Raw genomic sequence first — 23,252 nt, 5'->3', positions numbered from 1 at the left:
ATGATGTTTCTTTCACCTTCCACATTGTGAGAGCGGCATCGAAGGTGAAAATCTCTCCTGTTCATGCGGTGCAACTCTGCAGAAACGGGGGTTAATTAAAAGCCGAAGCTGTGGCCCCCGTGGGACGAGGGATGGATAGTTCCTGCGAGAGGAAGGTCATTTGTAAGACTGTCTGAGAGCGGAAGGAGGGAGGCAGGGAGTAGAGGAGGAGGGAGGGGAGGATGGATGTAAAGAGAGGAGGGGAGCAGATAGTGGGGGGGGGTAGATGGATGGATGGAGCTGATGTTGGGGAATGAAATGAGATGAAACTGGACTTAATCCTTTGGGGAAACTGCGTTATTATGACACCAACAAAGTGTTTGATACACACTGCACATACAAACGTGGTTAATGTCCCGTAGATTTAGATGCACCGAATCCAGATTTTGGGGGTTTGGCCAAATCCCGAATCCTCCTCCCATCCAGAACCCATCCATGAACACAGTAAACACATGAATGAAGTAAACAGGGACTGTCCTTCCTTTGCCGTACCTGAAGTTGCTGCATTCTGGCTGCTGTCTGGAGATTACTTCATGCACAAGTCGTATTCTTTCGGATGGCCGGGTTCGGACAGATATTTAGAAATAATGTTGGGGTTCGGGTCGGGCTCGGGCACATCAGCACGATCGGGCATTGAACATTTTAAATTTAAAACCGCTTATTATGTATGTGCGCGCCTGTGCTAATGTGCGCCTCGCCGCCAAATGTGTACGTATGAAACGGAACTGACACTTCGCTGCAACACAAACTGATATATTTATTCACCTTTATTCAAACACAATGAGGCATATTTTCAGTTGTGATTGAAGTGTATTTTTTGAGGAACTACAGTAGTGCACTTTACATCTACAACAGGTCTACACTTAGAACGGACCCACCGCGGTGACGTTTTTGGTGGAGCTGTTCGTTTAAAAGTTGACTCTGAAGAGAACAAACATTTTGACAATAAACTACATCAACACAACAGTACGTGGAGTTAAACTGGATGGGCCCAATAACCTCTGAATAGTTCTACTTGTTAAACTGGACGGGTCCAATAACCTCTGAATAGTTCTACTTGTTAAACTGGACGGGCCCAATAACCTCTGAATAGTTCTACTTGTTAAACTGGACGGGCCCAGTAACCTCTGAATAGTTCTACTTGTTAAACTGGACGGGTCCAATAACCTCTGAATAGTTCTACTTGTTAAACTGGACGGGTCCAATAACCTCTGAATAGTTCTACTTGTTAAACTGGACGGGCCCAATAACCTCTGAATAGTTCTCCTTGTTGTTAAACTGGACGGGCCCAATAACCTCTGAATAGTTCTACTTGTTGTTAAACTGGACGGGTCCAATAACCTCTGAATAGTTCTACTTGTTGTTAAACTGGACGGGTCCAATAACCTCTGAATAGTTCTACTTGTTGTTAAACTGGACGGGTCCAATAACCTCTGAATAGTTCTACTTGTTGTTAAACTGGACGGGCCCAGTAATCTCTGAATAGTTCTACTTGTTGTTAAACTGGACGGGCCCAGTAACCTCTGAATAGTTCTACTTGTTGTTAAACTGGACGGGCCCAATAACCTCTGAATAGTTCTACTTGTTAAACTGGACGGGCCCAATAACCTCTCAATAGTTCTACTGGTTGTTAAACTGGACGGGTCCAATAACCTCTGAATAGTTCTACTTGTTGTTAAACTGGACGGGTCCAATAACCTCTGAATAGTTCTACTTGTTAAACTGGACGGGCCCAGTAACCTCTGAATAGTTCTACTTGTTGTTAAACTGGACAGGCCCAGTAACCTCTGAATAGTTCTACTTGTTGTTAAACTGGACGGGCCCAGTAACCTCTGAATAGTTCTACTTGTTGTTAAACTGGACGGGCCCAGTAACCTCTGAATAGTTCTACTTGTTGTTAAACTGGACGGGTCCAATAACCTCTGAATAGTTCTCCTTGTTGTTAAACTGGGGGCCCGCCCAATAACCTCTGAATAGTTCTACTTGTTGTTAAACTGGCCGGGCCCAATAACCTCTGAATAGTTCTTCTTGTTGTTAAACTGGACGGGTCCAGTAACCTCTGAATAGTTCTACTTGTTGTTAAACTGGACGGGCCCAGTAACCTCTGAATAGTTCTACTTGTTGTTAAACTGGACGGGCCCAATAACCTCTGAATAGTTCTACTTGTTGTTAAACTGGACGGGCCCAGTAACCTCTGAATAGTTCTACTTGTTGTTAAACTGGACGGGCCCAGTAACCTCTGAATAGTTCTACTGGTTGTTAAACTGGACAGGTCCAATAACCTCTGAATAGTTCTACTTGTTGTTAAACTGGACGGGTCCAATAACCTCTGAATAGTTCTACTTGTTGTTAAACTGGACGGGTCCAATAACCTCTGAATAGTTCTACTTGTTAAACTGGACGGGCCCAATAACCTCTGAATAGTTCTACTTGTTAAACTGGACGGGCCCAATAACCTCTGAATAGTTCTACTTGTTAAACTGGACGGGTCCAATAACCTCTGAATAGTTCTACTTGTTAAACTGGACGGGTCCAATAACCTCTGAATAGTTCTACTTGTTAAACTGGACGGGCCCAATAACCTCTGAATAGTTCTCCTTGTTGTTAAACTGGACGGGCCCAATAACCTCTGAATAGTTCTACTTGTTGTTAAACTGGACGGGTCCAATAACCTCTGAATAGTTCTACTTGTTGTAAAACTGGACGGGCCCAATAACCTCTGAATAGTTCTACTTGTTGTTAAACTGGACGGGCCCAGTAACCTCTGAATAGTTCTACTTGTTGTTAAACTGGACGGGCCCAGTAACCTCTGAATAGTTCTACTTGTTGTTAAACTGGCGGGCCCAGTAACCTCTGAATAGTTCTACTTGTTGTTGAACTGGACAGGTCCAATAACCTCTGAATAGTTCTACTGGTTGTTAAACTGGACGGGTCCAATAACCTCTGAATAGTTCTACTTGTTGTTGAACTGGACGGGTCCAATAACCTCTGAATAGTTCTACTTGTTGTTGAACTGGACGGGTCCATTAACCTCTGAATAGTTCTACTGGTTGTTAAACTGGACGGGTCCAATAACCTCTGAATAGTTCTACTGGTTGTTAAACTGGACGGGTCCAATAACCTCTGAATAGTTCTACTTGTTGTTAAACTGGACGGGTCCAATAACCTCTGAATAGTTCTACTGGTTTTTAAACTGGACGGGCCCAATAACCTCTGAATAGTTCTACTTGTTGTTGAACTGGACGGGCCCAATAACCTCTGAATAGTTCTACTTGTTAAACTGGACGGGTCCAATAACCTCTGAATAGTTCTACTTGTTAAACTGGACGGGTCCAATAACCTCTGAATAGTTCTACTTGTTAAACTGGACGGGTCCAATAACCTCTGAATAGTTCTACTTGTTGTTAAACTGCAATGTGAGCAGCAGGATCATTTAAAAGGCGACCGTGACTACATTGTGCGTCTGCCCTATTTCTGATACCGTGGCGGCAGAAATTTTGCCATGGCGGGCCGCCACTACAAAATCAACATAGAGGAAACACTGAATCATGTGTAGGCGTATTAAGCCGTAAACTGTTGCAAACTGCAGTATAAACCCTGATTGAGACACAGATTCTGAAAATGCTGTATACATGTCCAAAGAATGCTTCTAAAACCTGAATAATACCAGAATATCACACGTGTCTTAATCTGGAAATGCTGCATTCGGAAAAAGGCCTTATTTCTGAATATCCAAACAGAATAAACCTCAGTATGAAAGCAATAGCACGTGGAATACAAACTATTTCCGGTCAAAATGACCTATAAACATCTTTTCGTATTCTGTTTTGCCTGGGAACGCTTCCAACACACTTGCGTGTCGCCTGAAAAATAGGCGTTGGTCCTATTTCTAGCATGCACGCGTTTTTCGAGCCGTGCCTGAGACGTGCGTGTCACGCAGGCAGTGTGCACGCTCTAACCTGTTAACATGAAATAAAAATGGACACGCCACGCAGCTGACACACTCACGCCACGCAGGCAGTGTGCAGGGGGCCTAAAAGTGTTAACCTCTATTTTTACTGTCTCATATTTGCTGAGCAACATCCGAGTCATTTATTACACCTTCCACACGAGCAGTTAGGATTTAAAAGTGAAACCTGCGTGAGAATCCAAGAGCAGCATGTCCCCGATGGATGGATAATGTGTGTGTGGGGTTCAGAGTGTTAGGAAGGAGGGATGGTATTACTTTAGATAGATGGATGGATGGATAGTGAGGGAGGGAAGGAGGTGGATGGGTGTTAGAGAAGGTTTTAATAGAAAGACTAATACTCTGGGCAGGAAAACCTGACAGGTCAATTACCCACAGACGCACACACACACACACACACACACACACTCCAGTAGGTGTAGAGAGCCTCCATTAATCCAGTGTTCAGGGGAACCAGCGGGGCTGAAAGTGTCCAACAATTCGCATATTAAAGCTGAGGCTCTGGACCCAAAAACAGACCGCTGGTCCTCAGTTTAGCTCTCCAGCTGCTGCCTCAGTTATCTCCTCAATTATTATCAATAATCTCCAAATCAATGCAGTGTATAGATTTCCTTTTCTTTGGTTTAGAAGCAGAGAGATGCACTGTTGTAACAAGGTCTTCCCTGAGATCACCCTCTTCATTGTCTATGCAATAAATACATAAATATGAATCCATAGATCATGTTACGTTACGTTCGATATCTCCGCATGACTTAAAGCTGGGGTTTTTCTGTTTGTTCAGTATAAAAGCCAACATCTGGGGCTTTCCTGAGAGGCTTTCTGTGTGATTTTAGACCTTGCAGAAGCTTAGTGTCTTCCTGAAGTTCTTGGTGTCTTGGTATCTTGAAGAAGTTTCCAGCGGTCTTTTAGGAAATTTAGGTTTTTCTTTTCATGCCGGTGGTATTTCTGTTGATCTCTAATGTGGTTCCAGTACTCTTTTTGGGCTCCATAGTTAAACTTTGGAAGACAGTCTGCATATTAGGTTTTAAGCGTTGTAGACAACAACCCAGAGCTTTTTCCTTCTCCTCTCCCAGAATGCATCTGTGGTAAGGTCTGGAGATACCAGAATAGGGAGTGTGTTGTGTTGAGATACTGGAAGAGGCTTGCCTGTAAAGAACCCATTACTCATCACTATTATTTCCACGTATTGAACCGTCATCATTTTCATCCTCCATCTTATTTCCTCATCCATTATAAATGACCTGCAGGAGAGTGTGCGTCTCTGATTGGTCGTTTAGTTGATTGGTTGATTGATTGTTGGCTGGAGACCGAATGCGTGAGTCGCTGCTGAAACTAATTAGTCAATTAAATAAATTGGCAGAAAATTGGTCTGTGCTGATTTGGATGACCAGTTGTTGTTTAAGTCTTTCTTCTTCCGTCAAAGTGTGACTTTGCAGATTCTCTTTTTTAATCTGGGGGTCAGTTGGAAGGGACTTGTCTTCCCTTTTCTTTAGCTTAATGCTGATAAAACGTAAAGTTAGTACTTGTGCCCTTACTGGCCTTGTCCCTAAAGATGTGCAGAAACTTCAAAGATTTTGTTAGTCATTAAAGTGCCCATATTCTGCTCATTTTCAGGTTCATAATTGTATTTTAAGATTGTACCAGAATAGGTTTACATGGTTTAATTTTCAAAAAACACCATATTGTTGTTGTACTGCACAGCTCTCTCTCACTGCTGCAGCTCCTCTTTTCACCCTGTGTCCAGGTCTCTGTTTTAGCTACAGAATGAGACCTCTTTTCTTCTTCTTCTTCTTCTTCTGTACTATCTTTGATTGCACTCGCACATGCTCAGTAGCTCAGATCGTAGAGCATGTCAGCTAGCTCCATAGACAGTAAAAGAAAGGCTGTTTCTCCGACTTCAGTCAGTTCCAAGCCAGGATCAGCTGGGAGACTTCTTCTAAACCAGGGAGCACATGGAAGTAGTTCTTCTGGAGATTTTGGTGAACTTGTGTGTGTTGTAGCAGTGCTTTGCCATTGAGAACGACGTAGCATGCTAGCACTTGCATGCTAACGGTTGCGGTTAGCCAGCTCGTCTCGGCTAGTGACGTAGAAAGCCGTGCAGATTTTGACCAGCTCACCAGGAGACTGAAGACAGGACACATTCAGAAACCGTATCTCACTCAGAACACCATGGATGGATTTTTTCAGAGTTTGTATGCATGTGGAAGCACCAGAGACACAAAATAACACCCCAAATCCCAGAAAAAGTGATTTTTTTTAATAATATGGGCACTTAAATGTTTACGTGTTAACTCAAACTACTACTTTTACTGGATGAATCATTTAGTTTATTATTATCTCTAAGCTAGGAATGCACCGATTTGGGCCGATACTGTATATATCGGTATCTGTCCATCCCTGGTCGAAGCTGTGTGTTCATGTACATGCAGCAAACATCATCGTTGCAGAAATGTAAAATCAGATGTTTCAGAAGCTTTCCCAGCCGGATAAAAATAACTGTGTGAGTGTGGGATATTTCCAGCATGAAGGTCAGGGTCAGAAAACAGAAAAGTGTCCACGTGGTTTCAGCCCCAAAACTATCAGCAGTGTGTTCACATCTTTTTTCACTCTGCACGGTTTGGTTCTTCCTGTAAATAACCCTCATGTTGTGCAGCTTTTTATACCAAACGTAGAGAAGCAGTGGCAGCAAAAACTGTCCTGTCCTGTTAGTAGTGTCCTGTACACTGTCTTGTGACTCCCACGACAGTCCTGGGACAGTCGTGGGAGTCACAGAACAGTGTCTGGGAGTCACAGGACAGTGTACAGGAGGCTACTAACGGGACAGGACAGTTTTTGCTGCCACTGCTGCTGCAAATGTAACGGCTAAAAGCAGCAGCAGCAGCAGTTTCCCCGTAAAGTGTCGACTGTGCTGATGAGTTTCAGTGTTTTAATGGAGCAGCTTTAATCTTTGATGGAAGTGTAATAACGCCGGCCCTTTAACAAGGCCGGTTAACGACGACATCCACTGAACTCTCTCACATAAAGACTTTAAATCAGAGCCGCAGCGACTGGACCGGACCCAGAGGACGTTCACTCCATCATTATGTCATTAGGAAGTCAGTATTAAAGAACCTCGTAAAAAACAGCAAGTAGCTTTTTATTCATCTGACTTTTTGGCCAGAAATGGATCTTTTTATTATCTGGATGTAGAAGCAAAAATGTATTCAAACTAACTTGTTGGGGGTCCCCCTCTCATTCCCCCCTGCTCTGGTGTTTCCCCCCTCTCATTCCCCCCTGCTCTGGTGTTTCCCCCTCTCATTCCCCCCTGCTCTGGTGTTTCTCTCTTTCATTCCCCCCTGCTCTGGTCAGTACTTGTGCCCTTACTGGCCTTGTCCCTAAAGATGTGCAGAAACTTTTAAATTTTTTGTCAAACTACTACTTTTACTGTATGAATAATTTAGTTTATTATAATCTCTACCTTTAGGGATGCACTGATACCACTTAGTGTACATGCGCACCGCATCGGACCGATACCCGATACTGGCATCGGTATCGGGGTATCCGTAGTTGAGGCTGTGTTCATGTACGTGCAGCAAACATCATCGTTGCAGAAATGTAAAATCAGATGTTTCAGAAGCTTTCCCAGCCAGATAAAAATATATTTCCAGCATGAAGGTCAGGGTCAGAAAACAGAAAAGTGTCCATGTGGCTTCAGCCCCAAACTATCAGCAGTGTGCTTGACTCAAGTGAAATACAAGTACCTCAACATTTGGACTTAAGTTCCGTACTGGAGTAGTGATAGACCGATTTTATCGGCCGGCCGATATTTGCGTTCGCCAATAGTTTTTTTACCCAACATTATTTACAGACAGGCAGCTCTGTGGTGCTGGAGACGTTGCAGTTCATGTGCAGACCGTGCACTGCCCCTCCCCCCACTAGCAAAGTGCTGGTGGCAGTCGAAAATTACAAATCAAGCACTTTATTTCAATGGCTACGTTTCAGGTTTATTGTTTTCTTAAATTATTTAAATGCGTTGACAAAGGACATTTTGTGATGACCTGATTATATCGGTCTTATAATATGTCAGCAAGCAATGCATCATCAAGGCTGTGTTGTGCACAGTTAACCATATGCAGTGCACCCGTCCATATGATGCACATTGCACACATATTTTGGGTCATATGAATCTAAGATGATTGCAGAAGTGACACTGATCTGGGTTTCCGAAAACAAATCCAGTGTGGCATGGTTTTACATTTTTATGATGTAAATTGAGGGAGCAAAAGCAGCATCGGCTCCAAATATCGGCTCAAGAAAATCGGCAGCCCGTATCGGTCATCGGCATATATACTGGAGTAAGTGTACTTAGTTACATTCCAACACTTGCAACTTGCATATCGGCCGATATGCAAGTTCAGGTATCGGGCCCTTTCTAGTAGAAACCCAGAGTACAAGTACATGAACCTGAAGAATACAAGTGTGAAGCTGTAGATGTCACCGTGTGTCCCCCAGAGCCCAGGTGTTTGGACTGGGGGGAGTCCAGCGAGCGGGCGGTGTCGGTCCTGGAGGGCGAGGCCGGCTGGCTCTCCTGCCCTCTTTTCTCTCATCCCTCGGTCTACAACTACACCTCCATGCAGAGCGCCGGGCACAACCTCGTCTGGTACCGCCTCCCAGAGGGCCACGAACTGGAGCAGCCAATCACGTACAGGTAAGACTGCAGGAAGTCAGTGGATCTGCTGATTTTTAAGGGGTAGTTTTGGTACTTTTGAGCCTGGACCCCAGTGGTGTGGTTTACGTGATACGCAGGTATACACAGTACACCCACTAATAAAGCTCCAGGATTTCCATATAACCACTTGAAATTGCCCAATGATACGCAACAACATACTTTCCATTATATTTTTGATATATTTTGAATTGTCATCTGTTATTTTCTTATAAAGGTATTTCCACCATAAATTGGTGCATTAAACCGTATCCAAATGCAACAAAAATGAAGTCGCTGACTCTCAAAACTTCCCCCACTATGATATGCATAAAAATTAAGAATATGTATATTGATATAAAATTTGAATTTAAATTAAATTGTTATTGTGTGACTAGTTATTGTGTGATTACTAAAATAGGCTAGTGGCACTCGGCCGTGACGTTCAAGTCTAAACTCTTAAGATTAATAATCTCCTAAAAATTTTTTTTACTATATCCAAGTGTCTTTATTACTGTATAGATTTAATACTCCATTGCTATGGAAATAAGCCTGTTGTTCAAATTAACCTGATTAAGCCCTAAGGAGCTTGAGTAAATAAATAAGTTAAATATACAGTACAGGCCAAAAGTTTGGACACACCTTCTCATTCAGTGTGTTTCCTTTTTATTTTCATGACTATTTACATTGTAGATTCTCACTGAAGGCATCAAAACTATGAATGAACACATATGGAATTATGTACTTAACAAAAAAGTGTGAAATAACTGAAAACATGTCTTATATTTTAGTAGCCACCCTTTGCTTTTTTATTAATAAGGGAAAAACTTCCACTAATTAACCCTGACAAAGCACACCTGTGAAGGTAAAACCATTTCAGGTGACTACCTCATGAAGCTCATTGAGAGAACACCAAGGGTTTGCAGAGTGATCAAAAAAAGCTAATTTTTTTATATATAAAATATAACATGTTTTCAGTTATTTCACACTTTTTTGTTAAGTACATAATTCCATATGTTTTCATTCATAGTTTTGATGCCTTCAGTGAGAATCTACAATGTAAATAGTCATGAAAATAAAGAAACACATTGAATGAGAAGGTGTGTCCAAACTTTTGGCCTGTACTGTAGTATGTGCCAGCCGTTGTGTGCAGTAAACTTCCTTTTAACGAGCTTGTTGTACTGATGCAGTTATAGTTTTAGTGCTAGTAGGCCTATTAAGGGGTGCGGCTTAATAGACATATTTTATTATGTGTATTATGAGGTTGTCCACGAAAATTCTTGATCACTAACAAAAAGTTTGAAAATCCCTGAATTAGACTACATCACTGCTGGCCCTTATTGTTTAACATGAAACAGCCCTGAAATCTCCATCACTAAACCCACCAGACTCCATGTAAATAATCAGGACTTTTAGCGTGTATAGAGCCATGAAGTGTGTTTTACGATGCTTAAATCACTTTTATTTACATGGAGTCTGGTGGGTTTAGCGAACGCAATTTCGCGGATGTTTTTATGTTTAAAATAAGGATCTTACTCTTTAACAGAAAGGTCGACCTCCTTAGAAATCCTTTCTTTCCTAATCAGGACTTTTAGCGTCTATAGAGCCAGCATATTTCCAAGGGCCATGAGATGCAGCTATGGTATAAAGTGCTTTACCTCCGCTCCTCTATCCTGGAGGCTTACCACGGACAGACAGATTGAGCTCTCAGTCTGGAGTCATTCAGACTAATTGAGACACTTGGAGAGAAACTGACTGATGAAGAGCACTGTAACGATTTCCCTTCCAGACAGGTTGTTGTGTGTGTGTTTGGGAGGCAACTTGATTAGCGTCACCACAGTCAACATGACATTTGTTTCTAATGGCGCTCTAATTGGATGTGATTTGTGCTCGTTGAGAGTCTAATGTTATTCATGTGGTTGTGTTCTGCAGTGCGCGGTTCAGCAAAGACCGAGAGAGGCTGTGGCTGCAGCCGGCCACCGCCGCTGACACCGGCCTCTACATCTGCATGCTACGGTGAGACATCTGTATGCTACGGTAGGACATCTGTATGCTACGGTAGGACATCTGTATGCTACGGTAGGACATCTGCATGCTACGGTGAGACATCTGTATGCTACGGTAGGACATCTGTATGCTACGGTAGGACATCTGTATGCTACGGTAGGACATCTGCATGCTACGGTGAGACATCTGTATGCTACGGTGAGACATCTGTATGCTACGGTGAGACATCTGTATGCTACGGTAGGACATCTGTGTGCTACGGTAGGACATCTGTGTGCTACGGTAGGACATCTGTATGCTACGGTAGGACATATGTATGCTACGGTGAGACATCTGTATGCTACGGTAGGACATATGTATGCTACGGTAGGACATATGTATGCTACGGTGAGCCATCTGTATGCTACGGTAGGACATCTGTATGCTACGGTAGGACATCTGTATGCTACGGTAGGACATCTGTATGCTACGGTAGGACATCTGTATGCTACGGTAGGACATCTGTATGCTACGGTAGGACATCTGTATGCTACAGTAGGACATCTGTATGCTACGGTAGGACATCTGTGTGCTACGGTAGGACATCTGTATGCTACGGTGAGACATCTGCATGCTACGGTAGGACATATGTATGCTACGGTGAGACATATGTATGCTACAGTAGGACATCTGTATGCTACAGTAGGACATCTGTATGCTACGGTAGGACATATGTATGCTACGGTGAGACATATGTATGCTACGGTAGGACATCTGTATGCTACGGTAGGACATCTGTATGCTACGGTAGGACATATGTATGCTACGGTAGGACATCTGTATGCTACGGTAGGACATCTGTATGCTACAGTGAGACATATGTATGCTACAGTAGGACATCTGTATGCTACAGTGAGACATATGTATGCTACAGTAGGACATCTGTATGCTACGGTAGGACATCTGTATGCTACAGTGAGACATATGTATGCTACGGTAGGACATATGTATGCTACGGTAGGACATCTGTATGCTACGGTAGGACATCTGTATGCTACGGTAGGACATCTGTATGCTACAGTAGGACATCTGTATGCTAGGATAGGGCACCCAGATTCTTTTAGCTTTTTTGTGTTTTATCAACTTCAGCCGCTGCTCTCCGTTTGGATCCTCCAGCAGTTAATCAGCCAAAGTGTCTCTGAGAGTCTACAAGATCCACCGGAGGATTATAGAAATGGAGACTCAGGATTTTTAGCTGGCAACCTGCGGGGGGGGGCGTTAGGGTTAATGAAGTCACAGTGCTGAGAGGTTGAGGAGCTGCAAAGATTAATGGATTAGTCCTCAACTATGACATTAATCGCTAAACTATTTTGATGATCCATTCATCAGTTTGAGTCATTTTTTAAAATAAAAACAGGTAATCTTGTGTGATGTCAGCTCGTTAAATGTGAATATTGTTCTAGTGTCTTCTCTCCTCTGGGACAGGAAACTGAAGATCTTTGAGTTGTGGACATTTGGGCTTTTTGGGGAACACTGATCCACATTTTAGAGCCCAAGCAATTCAATTCAATTTTATTTATAGTATCAAATCATAACAAGAGTTATCTCGAGAGACTTTACAGATCGAGTAGATCTATACCACACTCTATAATTTACAAAGACCCAACAATTGAACAACTCATCCATTCATCCAAACTCAGCTAAGTCCACATTTAATACCTCAATGTGACCGGCCTGCATAAGCAAAGTTTGACATTCGAAAAAACAAAACTAATTGTAGCAGCTGAGACCTGGCCTACCACTTGGGGAACACAGCACGAGCACATATGGACAATACAAACCTGCTAAATGAACATATATGTTTATTTTTAATGCAGATTATGAATTACATTGTAACAATTTAACAATTCGCTTGTTGCAGCGCGGCTGTCTTGGAACGCAATTAACAGACGGTGGCAGAATGTCCCGACACTTAAATTCGACAATTTTTTTGAGGTGAACCAAGTCCGATTTAAGAGTTTTCTTTGGACAATTTTTTGAGGACTTTATTGGCAATTTTCTAAATGTCTTTGTCACCTTTTTCAAGTTTTTTGGGGACATTTTTTATACTTTTGAGTCGCATTTTTTCAAGTTTTTTTGGGACATTTTGGGTCTCATTTTTTTAAAACTTTTGTGTCGCCTTTTTCAAGTTTTTTTTTGACATTTGTTTTACAAAAATTCTTTGGCGGTTTTTGTCTGAAGTTTTTGCACATTATTGTCGCCTTCTTTAAGCCCCTGGTCGCTGGCTTGTGGTTTGCTCCGCTGAGCATGTCGTCGTCCTAGATTTCTTTGCAGTCTTGTTCTTCATTCTGCACCCGGTAACTTCTCTGAGACTCTTCACGAGAGAAATGAACTCCATTTGTACTTTAGTTCCAATTTTATCTTTCTATTTCTATGCTGTATATCCTGCGCTACAATGTTTCTTGTATATGCCGACGACTCACAGATACATCTAAAATGCGCAATCACACCATAAAATGTTAAGACACATTAAGAAAAAAAAAGATCCAGATTTTGCCGTAATCCAATTACAGAAAAAGAAAAAAAAATCCACAGCGATAAGTAGATCCACAAAAAGGGTCATGGATGTATCCAGCAAGTCACATTCACCAGCCAGCTCCACACAGGTGAACGAGGCCTCTCCACTTCGCCGTTTAGTAAGCTGACAGCAAATTTATGGCATTTAGGCAACCTTTATTGTAATGTTGGCACGGTAAGATGTCCAGACTAGTGCAACAGCATTTCGTTTTTTGCATCCTGCATATGTGTCGACAATGGTCTCAGGTGAGAGCCAGAGCCCTGAAAAAATATGTTTTTTACTAAAGCAATAGGCCTATATGAAATCAGATGTATTACCTACCACCACTTAGGGTTACACACACACACACACACACACACACACACACACACACAAACACGTCATTTACCATTTTGATATCAGATAGGAGACTTTACGTGTCAGTTAGAGGAAGAGCATTTCTCGATATCTGTGCAGGTTTCCACGTCCTTATCTGCACAGGAAACCAAGAAAAATGAAGTAAAATACTAAAAGAATGTGTGTGACACACACACCACACACACACACACACACACACACACACACACACACACACACACACACACACATGTATGCGTGTGTGTGGAGGCGGAGAGGTGTGTACAGAAGTACCATTGTGTACCTAAAAGGATCCAAATGCTTGTCTTGTGTTGATAGTAAAGGTTACTGGTTACTGGAAACTCCAGATCAACTGAGAGGATAAAGTCTCTGAGAAATCACTCTGAGCTGATCGCTCTTCATGCCACTTAACCAAAAACAAGCACCCCCCCCCTGCAAGTCAGTGTTTTAATGGAGAGAAGTCTCTGCTCTGTGCCAGGAAGTGCATTACTGTTCCAGATCAGAGTCACCAGAGATGTTATCGGCCGCTCAGCCTGACGCAGGTGACCGCCGGATGTTTTTCACTAATGAAGGAGATAAAGCACCGATGGCTTCATTTCCCTGCAGCCGGTCAGGACTGTAGATCACTAACTAACTACTAACTAAACCATTCTCAAAACACTGTCAAATACACAGTGTTGCTTTGGGCTTCACACTGTCAAATAACAAACGTGTCGAAAGAAGTTGACACAAATTTAAAAAAAAGGTGAAAAAGTGCTGATTTTCTAACGTTATGGTGATATTCAGCGTTAACCCTTGTGTTGTCTTCGTGTCAAATTTGACCCGTTTTGTAAAAAAAAACTTTTAACTACCTAATTTAGTTTACCCAACAGTACCACGGACCGATGATTCCACGAAGTGGTTAAATTGGCTTTTATTTTGATGTGGAGCCCTTATTTACAGTGAATGGTCATCATTCAAAATCGTGCCGTAAAATGACTTAATGTGTTTTTACACCAAAGGGGCTCTTTTTCCAGTATGTGTAAGGTAGGGTTGAGTTCAAGAGAAATACTTTACAATTCACTTACTTTATTATTATTTTTCTACCTTTTAATGTGGCAACATTGAAAATTATGTTGATCTAAGTTTATGTTATATTTGATTTAATCACACCAACACCGGAGGTAATTACTCAACTCAATGCATTATGAAACAACCCGAACATCACTTGAGGCACTTGTGTGCAGACATAACAGTTTACACTTTAAATACATCACATTTACTTATTCAAATTCTACAATTCATGCATTCATCTTCCAAATAGGAGTAAAGGCAGCCTCCTCTGGTTTATGCTGCCTTTGTCTACAGGCAGCATAGTCTCTTTGTCATCACCCACTTCCTAACAAACTTAGTTGGGTTCCACAACTCTAGTGGTGGACCCACTAGCTAAACGCCTGGCTCTCAGCTGATCTAACAGCTGATTGGTTCAGAATCGACTTAACATGATGACATTTTATATAAACTTTTCATAGTTTTGCTATTTGTCTGATTTAAAGGCTTATTCTGTACAGAACAAATGTAGTGGTGCTGATAGTGACGTTTAGAAGTCGGAGAGACTAAATCTGTTCAGGTTACAGATCATCTACAGTCTGTAATTGACTGTAATTGTTGGGGTTTTGTAAATTATAGAGTGTGGTCTAGACCTACTCTATCTGTAAAGTGTCTCGAGATAACTCTTGTTTTGATTTGATACTATAAATAAAATTTGAATGGAATTCAATTGTTGTGTATTATCAGCACCAGATCGCATGTAGAACATTTTGACAGCTACTCTGTCTTTATAAAACAGCTGGAGACTATCTAGCCTACAAGCATATATATGGGTCTAATAAAATTTTATTTAAATCGGAATCAGACCTAATAGGATTAGAGTGTTTCTGTGACTGCCTGTTCTGAAGGCTGCTGGAAACGGTTGCAGACTGTCCGACTTCACAGCGGCTCTTTGTCACCGTCACCGTCCCCCCCCGAGCTCCAACGAGCCTATTATGACTGATAATTCCATGTAGCCTGGGTGTCTCTGTATAGTCTTGTTAATTAGTCTCATATGCCATGTATTTGCCAGGAGATGAAAAATAATTCAAGTTGAATAACAATATTTGGTGCTGAAGGAGACGGAGCTGAGCTCCCTGTGGGTGTGTCGTACAGCTCCGGCCCAATTTAACCTCTGATTCCATGCAACGTGCTTCACAAGTACAACGAAAGATCCGATCTCTTAATTTCATTGAATTTTGGGTGTTTTTGTTCAATTTTTTAGCATTTAAAAAAAAAAAACTATTTAAATGTTTCTAAACAGTATCCCAACTGAACGTTGACCGTTCTGTGATGATCTTTCCTTTAATATTAGTAGAAATATTTCTTAATTTCTTCTTTTTTAATTCAATTTAAATTCCTATAAATAAGGTTTATTGACCATAAATTCCCCAAATAAGTGTAAAACTGGTAATAAGTTGGTGTTAGTAATGTATAGACACGGTAAGGCGACAAAAACATTGAAAAAAATGACAAAAATGTCAGAAAAAGTGCTGAATGATGATCTGGGAGGACAACGCGAGGGTTGAGTTCTATTGTTATGGCGATATTCAACGTTAACTCTGCTGACAGTCGGGATGATGCGCTGTCGTCAGAAGTCACTTCCTGCTTCCTGTCTGAGCATCTCCTCACATGTGATGACCCCAAAACAGATCCGTTGCTTTGAAAAGCTGACGGTGGCGTCCCTGGTTTGTGGTTTGCAGCGCTCGTCTTCGTCCTAGATTTCTTTATTCTGCATAGTATGCATACTCAGCATAGGCGTTACTTACCTGGGGGTTGGTGGGGTTACAGCCCCCCCAATCATCATCAAAACTGGGCTTTTTCTGGAGTTATTTTTTTTTTTTTTTTTGACAATTTTTTGAGGATTTTATTTTAAAGACAATTATTATTATTATTGTCTTTATATATTATTATTAGTTTTTTTTTTGGACTTTACTTTTGTGTCACATTTTTTTGGTGGGCAATCTTTTCAGTGTTTTTTTCTGAAATTCTTTGGGGGTTTTGTCCAAAGTTGTTGTTTTTCGAGGTTTCTTTGTACAATTTTTTGAGGACTTTATTGACAATTTTCTAAATAGTTTTGTCACATTTTCAAGTTTTTTGGGGACTTTTTTTTTTTTTTTACAAAAATTCTTTGGCGGTTTTTGTCTGAAGTTTTTGCACGTTATTGTCGCCTTCTTTAAGCCCCTGCTTTGAGAAGCTGACGGTGGCGTCCCTGGTTTGTGGTTTGCTCCGCTGAGCATGTCGTCGTCCTAGATTTCTTTGCAGTCTCGTTCTTTATTTTGCACACGGTAACTTCTCTCAGAGACTCTTCACGAGAGAAATGAACTTCATTTATACTTTGGTTCCAATTTTATCTTTCTATTTCTATGCTGTATATCCTGCGCTACAATGTTTCTTGTGTATGCCGACAACTCACAGATACAACTCCCACTGTGACCCAAAGACTTCTTTTTTTCTTAACCTGGAGCCCATTTTCCCACAAAAAACTTTGATTTCCATTCCATAAAAGTTCTGTTTTTGCCACTGACAGACTCAGATTATTATTCTCAGTGTCTGACAACATTATGGAAAGGGTAAGAGATAGACCTTTTAGTTAAAGAGTAAGATCCTTTTAATTTAACATGGAACAGCCCCGAAATCACCATCACCAAACCCCACCAGACTTCATGTAAATAATCAGGACTTTTTGCGTTTTTAAAACCCCATTTTTTTTCCAAAATTTTTTTTTTTTAATAATTTTTTTTTTTTTATTTTAAAAAAACTCCATTTTATTTAAATTATATTATATAAATTTTTTTTTTTTTTTTTTTTATATATCATTTTTCCTCTACATTTTTTTTAATAATTATTATTATTTTTTTTTTTTTTTTATTTTATCTTATTCCAATTTAATTTTTATTAATAATTATTTTTTTTTTTTTTTTTTTATTTTTATATATTTTATTTTTTTTTAATATTTTTTATATAAATTTTTTTTTTTTTTTCAGCATATCTCCACCAGACTCCATGTAAATAATCAGGACTTTTAGTGTGTATAGAGCCAGCATATCTCCACCAGACTCCATGTAAATAATCAGGACTTTTAGCGTGTTAGCGTGTATAGAGCCGGCATATCTCCACCAGACTCCATGTAAATAATCAGGACTTTTAGCGTGTATAGATCCAGCATGTCTCCACCAGACTCCATGTAAATAATCAGGACTTTTAGCGTGTTAGCGTGTATAGAGCCAGCATATCTCCACCAGACTCCTTGTAAATAATCAGGACTTTTAGCGTGTATAGAGCCAGCATATCTCCACCAGACTCCATGTAAATAATCAGGACTTTTAGCGTGTATAGTGCCAGCATTTTTCCACCAGACTCCATGTAAATAATCAGGACTTTTAGCGTGTATAGAGCCAGCATATCTCCACCAGACTCCATGTAAATAATCAGGACTTTTAGCGTGTATAGAGCCAGCATATCTCCACCAGACTCCATGTAAATTATCAGGACTTTTAGTGTGTATAGAGCCAAAATATCTCCACCAGACTCCATGTAAATAATCAGGACTTTTAGCGTGTTAGCGTGTATAGAGCCAGCATATCTCCACCAGACTCCTTGTAAATAATCAGGACTTTTAGTGTGTATAGAGCCAAAATATCTCCACCAGACTCCATGTAAATAATCAGGACTTTTAGTGTGTATAGAGCCAGCAGATCTCCACCAGACTCCATGTAAATAATCAGGACTTTTAGCGTGTATAGTGCCAGCATATTTCCACCAGACTCCATGTAAATTACATTTCTGATCTGCTACTACACTATGACCCACCCAGACCTCTCAGGTCGTCTGGGACAGGTCTACTTGTTGTCCCCAGAGTCAGAACTAAACAGGGGGAAGCAGCGTTCAGTTTTTATGCTCCACATATCTGGAACAAACTCCCAGAAACCTGCAGGTCCGCTGAAACTCTCAGTTCTTTTAAATCTAAGCTAAAGACCTATCTTTTTGATGTTGCTTTTCTTTAAATAATCTATTTTATTAACTTTAATTTCTTATACTGCACTGTAACTTTTATTCTTATACAGCACTATCAATTTTATTCTTGTTTTAATTTGTTTATTAATGTTTTAAAATTGTTTTAAATTGTTTTCTAACTGCTCTTTAATGTTTTATGTAAAGCACTTTGAATTGCCCTGTTGCTGAAATGTGCTATACAAATAAAGCTGCCTTGCCTTGCCTAAATAATCAGGACTTTTAGCGTGTATAGAGCCAGCATATTTCCACCAGACTCCATGTAAATAATCAGGACTTTTAGCGTGTATGTATCTCTGTGCCCAAAAGTGTTCAAACAAAGTTAATCAGAAAACGGTATATCACTGAAAACACCAGTGAATCATTCATTCAGCTTTTCTCCGCTACACCAACCCTCACTGGGGCCTCAGTCACTGAGCTGGTAGATAATTTCAACTGTAAAATTACGAATGTTATTGATGCTATTGCTCCCACTAAGGTCAAAACTGTCTCTGGTAAGAAAAGATCTCCATGGAGAAATTTTATAGGTGTGAGAACAGAAAAAAGAGAGTGTCGAAAAGCTGAACGCAGTTGGCGAAAATCTAATCTCCAGGTCCATTATAACACTTATAAAGAGAGACTTCGCATTTATAATCTGGAACTAAGAAATGCAAGACGGTCTTTTTCTCTGACATTATCGCCAGAAACAATAATAATTCACGTGCTTTGTTTGCTACTGTTGATAGATTAACAAACCCTCCAGTACCGGTAGCATCTCAACTGTTGTCTACCAAGGCTTGCAACGAATTTGCCTCCTTCTTCACAGACAAAATTCAGAAAATTAGACAAACAGTCAGTGCCTCCATATCAAGTACAGGATATGTGTTGTCACAGTATGCACGCAAAACAAATTCCAACATGACACAATTTCATACGATCAACCTTAAAAACCTGGAGGACATTATACAACATCTGAAAACCTCCTCCTGTTGCCTTGATATACTACCAACGGGTGTTTTCAAAAATGTTTCGAAGTGTTTGGCTTCTGATCTTCTACAGATTGTAAACACATCTCTGCTCTCAGGTATCTTTCCACAGGCCCTGAAAACTGCAGTAATGCAAGCCACTCCTAAAAAGAACAATATAGACACGACACTAATGAGCAACTATAGGCCAATATCAAACCTTCCATTTTTAAGTAAAATCATAGAAAAAGTGGTTTTTCAACAACTCAATCTTTTCTTATTGCTAAACAACAGTTTTGATGCCTTCCAGTCAGGTTTTCGACCACACCACAGCACTGAGACGGCTCTTGTTAAAGTCTTTAATGACATCCACTTAAACACAGATAGTGGCAAAATTTCAGTCTTAGTATTACTTGATCTTAGTGCTGCATTTGATACAGTAGACCACGACATATTGTTTGACCGTTTTGAGAAAACTGGGTTGGTCTTTCTGGCTCAGTACTAAAGTGGTTTGAATCCTATTTAAAGAATAGAGACTACTTTGTGTCTATAGGTAATTATACATCTGAGCATACAAACATGACGTGCGGAGTTCCCCAAGGCTCAGTTCTGGGGCCTCTTCTGTTCAACATCTACATGCTTCCACTGGCTCAGATTATGGAAAACAACAAAATAACTTACCATAGTTATGCAGATGACACACAAATTTACATAACCTTATCGCCAGGGAACTATAGCCCAATACAACAATTAAATATGTGCATTGAACAAATTAATGATTGGATGTGCCAGAACTTTCTTAAATTAAATGAAGAAAAAATCGGAGGTGGTTGTTTTTGGAGCAAAAGAGGAACGATTGAAAGTCAGCGCTCAGCTTCAAACGACAATGTTAAAAACAACAGACAAAGCCAGAAATCTTGGTGTAGTCATGGACTCGGACCTAAATTTTAACAGCCACATTAACATAATTAAAAAATCAGCATATTATCACCTTAAAAATATATCAAGGGTTAGAGGACTTATGTCTCAGCAAGATCTGGAAAAACTTGTCCATGCTTTTATCTTCAGTAGACTTGACTACTGTAACGGTGTCTTTACAGGTCTCCCTAAAAAATCTATCAGACAGCTGCAGCTGATTCAGAACGCTGCTGCTCGATTCCTCACTAAAACCAGGAAAGTGGATCACATCACTCCAGTACTGAAGTCTTTACACTGGCTTCCAGTGCCTCAAAGAATTGATTTCAAAATACTTTTACTGGTTTATAAATCACTAAACGGTTTAGGGCCAAAATACATTTCTGATCTGCTACTACACTATGACCCACCCAGACCTCTCAGGTGGTCTGGGACACGTCTACTACACTATGACCCACCCAGACCTCTCAGGTGGTCTGGGACAGGTCTACTTGTTGTCCCCAGAGTCAGAACTAAACAGGGGGAAGCAGCGTTCAGTTTTTATGCTCCACATATCTGGAACAAACTCCCAGAAACCTGCAGGTCCGCTGAAACTCTCAGTTCTTTTAAATCTAAGCTAAAGACCTATCTTTTTGATGTTGCTTTTCTTTAATAATCTATTTTATTAACTTTAATTTCTTATACTGCACTGTAACTTTTATTCTTATACTGCACTATCAATTTTATTCTTGTTTTAATTTGTTTATTAATGTTTTAAAATTGTTTAAAATTGTTTTCTAACTGCTCTTTAATGTTTTATGTAAAGCACTTTGAATTGCCCTGTTGCTGAAATGTGCTATACAAATAAAGCTGCCTTGCCTTGCCTTGTATAGAGCCAGCATATTTCCACCAGACTCCATGTAAATAATCAGGACTTTTAGCGTGTATAGAGCCAGCATATCTCCACCAGACTCCATGTAAATAATCAGGACTTTTAGCGTGTATAGAGCCAGCATATTTCCACCAGACTCCATGTAAATAATCAGGACTTTTAGCGTGTATAGAGCCAGCATATCTCCACATATAAATGGGTGAATTAAGGGTTTATTTCAACCAAACCAGAGTGGTGATTGTTGGAACAGTGGAAAGATGAACCAAGACGGCTTTTGGTAGTTTTATTTAGTTTCTGTCCGCTTTGAATGAAGTGTGTTTTAGGATGATAAAAGTCCTCATTATTTACATGGAGTCTGGTGGAGTTTAGCGAATGCAATTTCGCAGATGTTTTTATGTTTTAAAAAAAGGATCTTACTCTTTAACTAAAAGGTCTATCTCTGTAGGGATTATCTATTATTTGTTTTTGTACTTGCTTCTGTCAAAGCACTTTGTCAACTGTTGTTTTTAAAGGTGCTATACAAATAAAGTGTATTAATATTAGTATTAATTTGCTGTAGGAAATGTCCAATCAAAGAGCTAGAGGGGTTTAGAAACAGCTTCAGTGGTTGACGTCTCCGTCTCTGTCTCCGCAGGAACAATTCGTCCTGCAGTAAGATCGGCATGCGTCTGAAGGTGCTACGGCCCGACGAGGTGGTCCGTGGTGTCCACTGCGAGCCTCTGGTTGCGGTGGCGCCCACTCAAGAGGTCATCCCTCTCCAGGAGGGGAAGATGCTGCACTGTCCAGACCTGCAGGAAGCCGGCAGGATGGTCGGCGAAAACACAACCGTCACATGGTACCACGTTCAGAGAAGCAACTCGGTAATCCGTCCTGTCGTCTTTTTAAATAGTTCCAGAAGATGACATACGTACATATGTTGGTCCTGACATTCATAACTGTAGTTTATGTAGACTAGGGTAGGGTACTGAAACCCAGTACTAATATGGCACCGGTGCCTAAATGAACGGTATATACTGGACCGAATAGCAATGTGGATTTCAGTACGTTGTGTGAATTCCAATGTCCAAAATAAGGCCCTACGGCCAGTCTAATCTGACTCCAGTTACCTAATTCCCCCGCCTTCTTTTTATCGGACTTAAGTTTACCAAAACACAAAAATCAATCTGAGACGAAGAGTTCAGATAGCAAACTTTACTGAGTCCAGCATAAGAGCTACAACACAGCTGGTGGTTCACAAACAGAGACTAAGTTTCCCTAGCAACGGACATGAAGTCAGAACTCGGTCCACCAAGATCTCCTGGTTGAATGAGCTCCGATCTGTTTTCTCCCTTAAGCTTTTATCTTCCCCTCACAGGGGGTGTCTCGTTGTTTCTACGCAAATACAAACACACACACACCAAGGCTTAAACTATAGTTAAAGGCTTTGCGTTCTATGTGTCAGAGACATTTCCTTGAACCAGTTCCACAATGACTGCACACAGCTCTTTTTTATGAGCACAAATACAACTTTAACTGTCAATATTCTAAAGTGAATTTTAGTGCATCTTACAGTACAGATCCATTTGACAGTGCAACGCTTCTGTCGCGCCGCGCTCATCTCTATTCCTATGGGTGACGTCAAGCGACTTCAACGTGCATGCAAAGCATTCCGGGAAAATGCTGCGTGTCCAAAAGCTGGCCGATGCCCAGTTTTATGCAAATGAATCCGTTGAACACGACGCGACTATCCAGTAGAAGTAGATGAAAATCTTTCAAACTGACCTTTGTCGATCTGAGATGAAGACAGATTCAGCAACTGCACGGCCTATTTCTCGCTTAAAATGTTTTCA

General features: G+C 40.7%; 1 protein-coding gene across 2 annotated transcripts in view; it reads left to right on the top strand.

The window, feature by feature from the left end:
- Positions 1-23,252, top strand: part of LOC120570954 (interleukin-1 receptor accessory protein-like) — a 60,672-nt gene that overhangs the window by 7,060 nt on the left and 30,360 nt on the right. For both annotated transcript variants that reach the window (XM_039819650.1, XM_039819643.1), the window contains 3 exons: positions 8,498-8,693; positions 10,623-10,706; positions 22,058-22,283. In XM_039819650.1, coding sequence (XP_039675584.1) covers positions 8,498-8,693; positions 10,623-10,706; positions 22,058-22,283 — 506 coding nt within the window. The remainder of the gene's footprint in view (positions 1-8,497; positions 8,694-10,622; positions 10,707-22,057; positions 22,284-23,252) is intronic.

This window comes from Perca fluviatilis, chromosome 2 (assembly GCF_010015445.1).
Source record: "Perca fluviatilis chromosome 2, GENO_Pfluv_1.0, whole genome shotgun sequence".
Taxonomy (NCBI): Eukaryota; Metazoa; Chordata; class Actinopteri; order Perciformes; family Percidae; genus Perca; species Perca fluviatilis.
The sequence above is the reverse complement of the archived record's forward strand: the minus strand, read 5'-3'. Positions and strand labels throughout refer to the sequence as shown.